The sequence below is a fragment of the Cricetulus griseus genome, chromosome 9, assembly GCF_003668045.3.
Source record: "Cricetulus griseus strain 17A/GY chromosome 9, alternate assembly CriGri-PICRH-1.0, whole genome shotgun sequence".
NCBI classification, from domain to species: Eukaryota; Metazoa; Chordata; class Mammalia; order Rodentia; family Cricetidae; genus Cricetulus; species Cricetulus griseus.
Window position 1 is genome coordinate 24381410 of NC_048602.1, and position 10000 is coordinate 24391409.

General features: G+C 44.6%; 1 protein-coding gene across 1 annotated transcript in view; it reads left to right on the plus strand.

Annotated features, from left to right (window-relative positions):
- Positions 1–10000, plus strand: part of LOC118239329 (zinc finger protein 805-like) — a 573173-nt gene that overhangs the window by 551 nt on the left and 562622 nt on the right. The window contains exon 2 of the mRNA XM_035449183.1: positions 2712–3004. Coding sequence (XP_035305074.1) covers positions 2712–3004 — 293 coding nt within the window. The remainder of the gene's footprint in view (positions 1–2711; positions 3005–10000) is intronic.

Genomic DNA, 10000 nt, shown 5'->3' on the forward strand with positions numbered 1-10000 from the left:
CTGGTAACCGGCAGTCTAAAGATTTGGAGGGTCACTTTGGTTTATAGGGTAGAGATGAGTTCAGGAAGGGGCCTTGACTTGCCAGAGTCACTTAACCAGACACTGCCTTCTCGGTGTTTGTGTTGCCCCAGGATTTAGGGGAGTGAGTGCCAGCCATGAGAACGTTTCTTCCGAGTGCTCTACTGCTGTTCAAAGTCATCAGCGTTTAGTTTTTCACCCGCCAGATCCTAATACTGTCACGGTAGAATGAGATTTGGGCTCCTGTATACATGTGCACGTACACACACTCAGGCACACACATACATACACAGAGTAAAGTAAATATTTTAAAAAGGAAGTTCAGAATTAATTCAGCCCCTTTCCTCCTTCATAATTAAAGGAACATGTCAGAGCCTGTAACAAGGGACTTCATCACAACTCATTTGTCATACTGCAAATTGAGAGCTCGGTCTCCTGACAATTCTCCGAAATCCGTTTGTTGTATGAAAATGACAGCCTCTGGGGAATATAGCTTCTACAGGAATTGGCCTCATCAAACCTTGACTTAGTTTCAGAGGGAGGTCTATTTTGTGGTGTCTGCTTGAATAAAGAGTACTGGGGTTGAGCACACTAGCATGGTGTCCATTTCTCATTATTTATAGGCTGTTGGATTTGTGAAGAAGAAGTCTTCCCAGAGGTTTGATATGTAAAATGGTGATGATACTCCCTACTTTCTTTGACAGATTATGGAGATTAAAAAAGTATTACGCTGGTGGTGGTGGTGGTGGTGGTGGTGGTGAACTCCTTTAATTCCAGCACTCAGGAGGCAGAGGCAGAAGGAGCTCTGTGGGTTCGAGACCAGCCTGGTCTACAAGAGCTAGTTCTAGGACAGCCTCTAAAGCCACAGAGAAACCCTGTCTTGGGAAAAAAAAAGAAAACAAACAAAAAAAACTAAATAAAAATAAATTAAAATAAATTTAAAAAGTATTAAAAGGACTGGAGAGATGGCTCAGAGGTTAAGAGCACTGGCTGCTTTTCCAGAGGTCCTGAGTTCAATTCCCAGCAACCACATGGTGGCTCACAACCATTTATAGTTCCAGTTCCAGGGATCTCATGCCTTCTTCTGTCTCCACAGGCACCATGCATGCACACGGTACACATATATGCATGCAGCCACCTTACACATAAAATAAAAATAAATCTTATACTTCTGGTTGTGAGCCTAGCCTTTAACGGCTGAGCTATCCCTCCAGCCCAATAAAAATAAATCTTAAAAGCAAAAAAAGATAATTAATCCAGTCTTTCTGGAGCCACAGAGCTGGCATTTAGACTTACTGCTAATTAGCCCAAACATCTACTTTTCCACACTAATAATTACTATTTTTGCAGTGACTATCATGACTACTGTTTTTAGTAAACTAGAAGTCTAGAAAGAGGCAAAGAAGAGACAGTGATTAATTCCTGCTAATGAGGATATGATATTAAAAGGTTCCTTCAAGGGCTGGAGAGGCGGCTCAGTGGTTAAGAGCACCGGCTGCTCTTCCAAAGGTCCACTTCTGTTATCACCTCTCACATGGTGGCTCACAACAGTCTGACTCCAGTCCCAGGGAATCCAGTGCCCTCTTCTGGCCTCCGTGGACCAGGCATTCATGTGGTAGGCAGGCATGCAGCCAAAATACATATGAAGTAAAATTTTTAAAAATTCGAAAAAGAATACTAAGTATGCAACATACCCTGTAAATCCCTGTTAATTGAATGGCTTTGGCTGGGGAAAATGATGCCAGATTGGCTGGCTGTGTTCAATTTGAAGATCCAGAATGGAAAGGAATTCTCAGCTGTGTTTTTAGGTTCCCACTTAACACCTGGTCAGTTGGTCTCAGTCTCTTGGTATGTTTGTCTGTTTCTCTGTCTTGTCTGTTGCTTTCTGTGTTGTAGGTGTGTTTCTGAGTCACATTTTTGCAACTTGATCTCCACAGTTTCTTTCTCATCTATCAGGTGTAGCTTTGGAGCCTATCCTGGCACTCGATCTGGAGACCAGGCTGGCCTCGAACTCACAGAGATCCGCCTGCCTCTGCCTCTGCCTCTGCCTCCGGAGTGCTGGGATTAAAGGTGTGCGCCACCCAACACCCGCTCTTCCTAGCATTTATTAAAGGAAATGACTGTCAATATCTTTCAGACCTGGAGTACATGTGGGTGACTAAAGAATTATGTCCAAATCAGGATATTTATTCATGAATTTATTTTGTTTTTTATTTCAAGACAGGGTTTCCCTGTGTAACAGTCCTGGCTGTCCTAGAACTCACTTTGTAGACCAGACTGTCTTTGAACTCACAGAGATCCGCCTGCCTCTGCCTCCTGAGTGCTGGGATTAGAGGCATGTGCCACCACTGCCTGGGACATTAATGAAGAGAAAATTTCCTATACAATAATTGTGGAAATCTTACAAAGTATGCTCTGCAATGTTCCACCTTAGGTAAAAACTGGAAATTGAGTCAATCAAAAAACACATTTTAAAAATGAGACCATCAGTCATACAGATTTCCATAGGGATTCATTATCTTATCTACTACAGATCTCCCTCCCATGGAAGAGAGAATATACACTATTGATACAGAAAAGAAAATACATTCAATTATGAAAAAATACAAACAAGACTTTGGGGAAAAAAAGAGATACAAGGTAATGACTGTGAGAAAAGATTTAACAAAATAGCAACCCTAACTCCTCAGCAGAGAATTGGTACTGGGGAGGAGCCCTGTGGATGTTCTGAGTGTGGGGGAGCCTTCCGCCAGAGAGCCCTTCTTGCTCAGCATCAGAGAATACACCCAGGAGAAAAATCCTTTGAATGTGTTAGTTGTGGGAAGGCATTCAGTCAGAACCCTCGTCTTACTCAACACTGGAGAGTTTGTACCGGGGAGAAACCTTACCAGTATAAGCCGTGTAGTAAAGTCTTCACCAGCTGCCACACCTACCTCCACATCAGAGGAGAGAAACCCCACGAATGTGAATGTGGAAAGTCCTTCAGGCAGGCTTTGTCTTGCTCATCGTCATGTCCTCATCTTGGAGAGTCATCCTCAGGCATTTCTTTCTCATTCTCAAGCCACCAAGCCGTATAGTTTCAGATTCCCAAGTTCCTTTGTACCAGTCCATGACACATCATTGTCCTGCAGGACGCAGCTGTGCTATTTGTTTCTGTGATAATATGAAAGTATTGTCCGTCTTGTGCCTCAAGTGCTTTTCAGCACTATAACTAGTTTTATCTTTTAAAAATAAAAACATAGATCATGTTTCTTTTCCATTTAAAACACTTCCTTGGAAAAAAAGAGACACATTTTAAAGGCTTACTACACAATGCCGGGTATATACCTAGTGCTAAATGGATGTTAGCTAGCTATGGAAGTACACATTTCCTTGGCTTGCTGTGGTGGTGGCACATACCTTTAACCCCATCATTCCAGAGGCAGAGAGGCAAAGGCAGGCCAGTCTCTGGGAGTTCAAGGCCAGCCTTGTCTAAATAGTGGGTTCCAGGAGTGCATAGTGAAACCCTGCCTTAAAAATTAGTTTGCTTATATTGAGCTGTAATACGAAAAGACAGCAGGGCAACACTAGGAAACCTACAGGTTAGGAGCAGAGAGAAGCCTTTGCTTTACCAGGCAGCCGTAAAGGTGGCCTGTGAGATGAAATGGTGGTTTACCATTCCTTTTGTAAGCATGCAAATAATTAATACAACTAACACTGTTGATGAACACACTCATCTGACAGAATAAGCCAACCAGAAACAGCGGTTTGTTGTTGTTAGCAGGTAGGACTACCTGGGGACAGTATTTTTAAGAAGTGAGAAAGCCTCAGTGGATGAATAACCATACAGTCAAATTAAAGTGTGGTCCAATGCTTTAACCTTTAAAAGCAGGAGCGTTGAGCCCTGTGTTGGTGGCACACGCCTGGAATCCCAAGACTCGGGAGGCAGAGGCAGGCGGATCTCTGTGAGTTCGAGGCCAGCCTGGTTTCCAAAGCGAGTGCCAGAATAGGCTCCAAAGCTACACAGAGAAACCCTGTCTCGAAAAACCAAAAACCAAAACAAACCAAAACAAACCAAACCAAAACAGCAGCATTGTAGCTGGGTGTGTTGGTGCACACCTTTAATCTGAGCACTCAGGAGGCAGAGGCAGGAGGATCTCTGTGAGTTTGAGGCCAGCCTGGTCTACAGAGCAAGGTTCAGGAGAGCCAGGGCTACACAGAGAAACCCTGTCTGGGAAAAAACAAAACAACAAAACAGAAAGAAAGAAAAAAGAACCTTAAAGGTAGGTTTTTATATATATATTTTTTGGTTTATGTGCATGTTTTTGTTTGAGATATAATTCACAGAGCATGCAATTTTATGTAAGTCCCTTCTCACCGTATACTCTGTGCTGCTAGCAAATGTGAAAAGGGAGCATAAGACTCCACTTAAAATGTGCAATTCAGGGCTGGAGATGGCTCAGCAATTAAGAGCAGTGGGTAATCTTCAAAGGTCCTGAGTTCAGTTCCCCCCAACCACACGGAGGCTCACAACCATCTCTAGTGGGATCTGGCGCCCTCTGTGAGTTTGTCATAAAGGAGTACATGCAGATGGGGCACTCATACATAAAATAAATAAACCTTAAATTTTTTAAAGAGTATGCAATTCAGTGGCTCTTAGTGTATTCACAAGAGTTGTGCAACCATTTCTACAGACAGTTTAAGAATATTTTCATCCAAGTAGTACCATGTCCCAGCAGTTATCCAAGAATGGGTGAGTTTCAATTTCGTGTGTGTGTGTGTGTGTGTGTGTGTGTGTGTGTGTGTGTGTGTAGAGAGAGAGAGAGAGAGAGAGAGAGAGAGAGAGAGAGAGAGAGAGATGTATGAATGGATGTGTGCGTGCATGAAGACATATGGGTGACATAGCATTGTGGAAATTGAGAGGATAACTCTAATGAGTTGGGTCTCTACTGCCACATTGTGAGATCTGGGGATCTACTCAGCTTTGTCAGGCCTTAAAACACCTTTACCTATTGTGTCATCTCACCAGCCCAAATCATCTGTGGTTTGGGCAGTGCTACTCAGCGTGCGGGGAGCTTCCAGGTTTCCTGTGTTGAATGTCAGATTTTCCCATTGCCAACCAGATCCCGTTGGGACACTTCCCTGTCTAGAAAAACCGATTTGTCCTGTCACACTAGTGAAAGGCTACGTTATTGTTGAAGACTTAAATGTTGAAGCACAGGGAAAACTGACAGTACTGCAACCGTGGCTTGAGTTAACTAAGCATTACAGGTAACCCAGAAGATAACATTGGTTCTTTGAAATTCATGCGATCACCAAAAAAAAACACCTGATAGTCAGAGATGAGACTGAAGACAGACAGCACATGTAAAAAGGGGGGTAGTCTTTGATATTCAAAGTAGTATGTCAGGGCTGGGATGAGGCCCAAAGTCAGGGGCACTTGTCTAGGATGGGCAAGGCCCCGAGTTTAGCCTTAGCAGCAACACTGGCAACTGAAGTAGTGCAAGGCGGTATCAAATATATCCAGTTAGTGGAAAATTTCCAGGATCATTTCCTGGAAATAATTCATTGGTACTCAAGGAAATGTACATTGAAGTGATGATGGTATATAACCCCCGAAAAGAATTAAATTTGAATTGTAGGTATCTGACAATCTCTAGCATTGGTGACTGCGTGGAAAATAAGAATCTCAGAAAATGTTGGTTTTATATATACTACTATGTAACAATCCATTTGAGTCAGAATCCTTCACAAAGTGTACAGAGGTTGGCGGGATAGCTTTTCTCAACTATATACAACCTTGGATATCCTGGGAGGACATTATCAATTAGAAGCTGTCATACACAGGCCAACCCAATGTATGTATGTGGGGGGTGATCGCATTAATTGGTGTGGAAATTCCTAGCCACTGTGGGCAGCACCCTTTTCTTTTCTTTTCTTTCTTTCTTTTTCCTGTGTAGCTTTGGAGCCTATCCTGGCACTCACTCTGTAGACCAGGCTGGCTTTGAACTCACAGAGATCCACCTGCCTCTGCTTCCTGAGTGCTGCACCTGGAGCAGCACCATTTTCTGAGCTTGGGTCCTAGCCTGCTGGACAGTAGGGATGTTTGCCATCATTCCTGTCTACTCTTGATTGCGAATGTGAGGTGTCCAACTGTTTTAGGTGTCTGTCACCTTGAGATTCTTGCTATTATTCTGTGGTTCCTGGTGGTGTGACCCAGAGAATCTAGGGCTTAGAGTTAATACACTGAGTAATATTTTAGTAGGTGTCTCTAACCATGATAGTACTTGGAGAATCGCTGCAATTGTTGAAAGCTTGCAGGAGGAAGACATACATCATTATCCCTTCTACAGAACACAGTGCTACCAAGGTGAACTGTGTGGAGGTACGGGGTACAGGGGGGCTTAGAAACTCCTCATGACCAGAGCTCCCATTGCCGTGCAGAAGACCTTATGGCAAGCAAGTGCAGACTTGAAATTTGGTTGGAGAAGTAAGAGGGAGAAGATAGCGAGCCCAGTTGAGTAGCTCTCAGCAAGTCCCCTGTGTCCGTCCAGTTCCTCATTCTGGAAATGAGAAAATCGTGGCACTCAGCCATTTGATTGACGGGTTAGTCAGGAGAAGGAAGAGCTTCAAGGGGTGGTGAGATGGCTCAGCAGGTAAAGACACTGGCTGCCAATCTCGATGAAGACTTGAGCTAAATCCCTGGGACCCACAGAGCGGGAGAAGAGAACCAACACTCAAGCTGTCCTCTGACCTCCACGACATAAGTGAAAAATAATTTAAAAGCGTTAATGCTGTGTTGCAAGTGGGTTCCGCTCTCTGGGGGGGGGGTGCATTTTAGGACACAGGTTCCTCATGTCTTTGCCGCTGGACCACTCCTCGGGGCCATTCCTGGTGATCAAATCCTTGTTCATTCAGGAATTCATTCCTTCATTCATCAGCTTCCAGTGTGTGGGTGGATTTTATTGCAGCGACTTGTTCTTAAAGAGCCCACACAATTCAAAACGCACATAACTCCAAGCTAATTCTGACGGAAAACAGCGGGTCTGTTTTTCATCAACTGCAGTACAAAAGATGATAACCAAGGTACCTCACCAAACAGTTTTGGTTGCCTTTTAAAGTATAGCTACCCGAAGCATTTTTAGCTTAAAAACATACCACTCAGCCTCATGTTTTCAAACGTTCACAGTAATATGTAGTCATGATTTGCCTCTATAAATTAGCCATCACACCCCTGTCTCTTTTTCGAACACATAGGTCTGTATTGGGTGTCTGCATGTTTGACTGCATGGGTGCATGCATGTGTCAAGGCGTACATGCGTGTGAAGGACCAAAGGTGATGTCAGATGTCTCCCTCAAGCACTCTCCACCTTTGTATATCCAGGCAGGGTCTCTGGCTGAGCCCAGAGCTCACTATTTTGCAGTCTGGCAGGGGAATGAATTCCTGTCTCCTCTTTCCACACCACTGGGAATTCAGGCAGGCTTCCATGCTCACTAAGCATTCACATGGGTGCTGGGAATCTGAATAACAGACCTCACTTAACTTTCCTGGTAAGTTCTTTGCATATTGAGCAGACGCTTCCTTAGCTCCCAGAAACCGTACCTTTCTCGTCACCCCACCCCAATCCCACCCCACCATATAAAAACAAAAAACCAAACCAAACCACTAAGAACTCATGAGGGCACTTTTCACTCCCATGGCACTCGAGATGATCAGCAGCCTCAACAAGGGTCAGGTCTTCTTCTCTGTTTCCCTTTCTGCATATTCTCCAAGGAGAGATTTGAAAGCTGTTAATAAATCTTACTGAGGGTGTAGCGAGGCTCCACTGTGCTGAGAACTAGAGGTGCTTCTTTGAAGTGACTCTGCACTTTTTTTTTGTCTTAATTAGCTTCCGTCCCACGCTCTCCACAGTACCCAGTGAGCGGTGTTTCCAAGCAACAGAAAAGGTTTCTCCTATGGTTTCTGTATGGCGGATGAGGAAGCCTCTCTTGTAATACTGCATAAAATCAGCCCCAAAGTCAGGCCACGCCGTTGAGGTTCCTGGCGCCGTGAGTCAGCACCGCGGACAGCGCACGGCAGCAAAGCGGTTTAGTGCCTCGCGCGCCTCTCTGTGGTTCAGCACCACGGACAGAGCACAAAAACCCCAACAGCGGCCACTTGATCTCGCGTTGTCTGCGGTTCAGCACCCCGGACAGCACCCCGGAAACCACGAGGCTGCTCGCGGTCAGAACCGCGGACAGCTCCTCCAAGGGGGTTCGCTTTGTTGACACTAGAGGACAGCTTTTGGGGCAATGGTTCAGTGGGAGGCTGGCTTTTCCCTCCCACCTCCCCAACGCGTTAGAACCAGGGACACCTGCAAATAGTTCAGCAGAGCAGGCAGCGCGTATTCCACTGGATTAGCACCGCAGGCTGATCCACCATTAGAGGTCATTTTTGCATTATTATTTTTTTTATTATTATTATTTTATTATTTTTGAGCACCATCCTAAAAGCCTACTCTCCCAACCACCCAGTCGTAGAGTTTATGGTTGGAGATGTTTGCGTCCTCCCAGGACGACTAGACCATACCAACAGAAGTTCAGGTATCCAACGTTTATGCCACAAAGGAAACTCTTGAGTTTTCCCTGCAAACAAACAAAGACCCTGATGTCTCTGAGTGAACTACCGGGCACTCAGTTGCTCAGGCTCACAGCTCAGATCTTCCTAGATTCATCCCTTGGGTTTATACCTCAAAACCTGTCTGCCTGTCAGCCCTCTCGGCTCCATTAGTATTGCTTATCCTGACTATAGCCACATCTGTCATCTCCATGACCACTGTCTCTCAGGCCTCCAGAACAGCAAGCAAGCAAGCAAATAAATAAACTTCTTGTCTTAGGGTTTCTATTGCTGTGAAGAGACACCATGACCACAACATCTCTTATAAAGTAAGCATTTAAGTGGGGCTGGCTTACAGACTGAGAGGGTTAGTCCATTATAGTCATGGCAGGAAGCATGGTGGTACACAGACAGTCTTGGTGCTAGAGAAGGAACCTAGGGTTCTACATCTGGATTGGCAGGCAGCAGGGAGAGAGAGACAGACAGACAGACACAGAGACACAGAGAGAGACAAACAGGGAGAGAGGGAGAGAGGAAGAAAGAGAGAGACAGAGAGAGACTGGGCCTGGTTTGAGCGTTTGAAACCTCAAAACCTTCCCCCAGTGGTACACTTCCTCCAACAAGGCCACACCTCCCAATGCCCCTCCCTAAGAATATGTAAGCCTATAGGGGCCAAACTTATTCGAGTCACCACACTTCTGAAAAGGTTTTAGGAAAACGAGTTAATTTAAAATAAGAATGCCAAGTAAGTTAGAAATGGTGGCACCCAACTGTAATCCCCAGCTCTTGGAAGGTGAAGGCAGGAAGGTAGTTCAAGGTCACCTTCGGTTTATAGCAAGTTTGAAGGCCAACTTGGGCTAGATGAGGCCTCGTCTCAGGAGAAACCAAAATGAAAAATAAGTGGAATAAATAGTATTACGATGTTACATGGCTCCTACCTACACACCTACACAGGTATACATAGACCACATACACAAAGAAAAAAAATTAACATAGTGATAATTTGATGGAAACTTGTTTGCTTGTTAATTAATTTAGAGAGAGAGGGGGAGTGTGTGTGTTTGTGTGTGTGTGTGTGTGTGTATACAATGCGTGCGTGCCATGTGCCATGGTACATGCATGTATGCATGTATGTAAGGATCTTTCCTTTTATCCTGTGTGTCCCGGGGATCAAACTCGGGTTTTAGCAGCAATCTCCTTTTCCCACTGAGCCATCTCTCTGGCCCCTGGTGAAGTGTTTTACCAAGCACTCACTCTGCATGAGAAATGAGTACTAACTCATTTAACCCTCCGAGGCAGTTAACTATTCTTGTTCCCATCTCTTTTTTTTTTTTTCAGGCAAAGCAACTGAAGTCCAGCTAATCAACACTCTTAAGTTTTACACTAGTACATGCTTGGATCTGCATC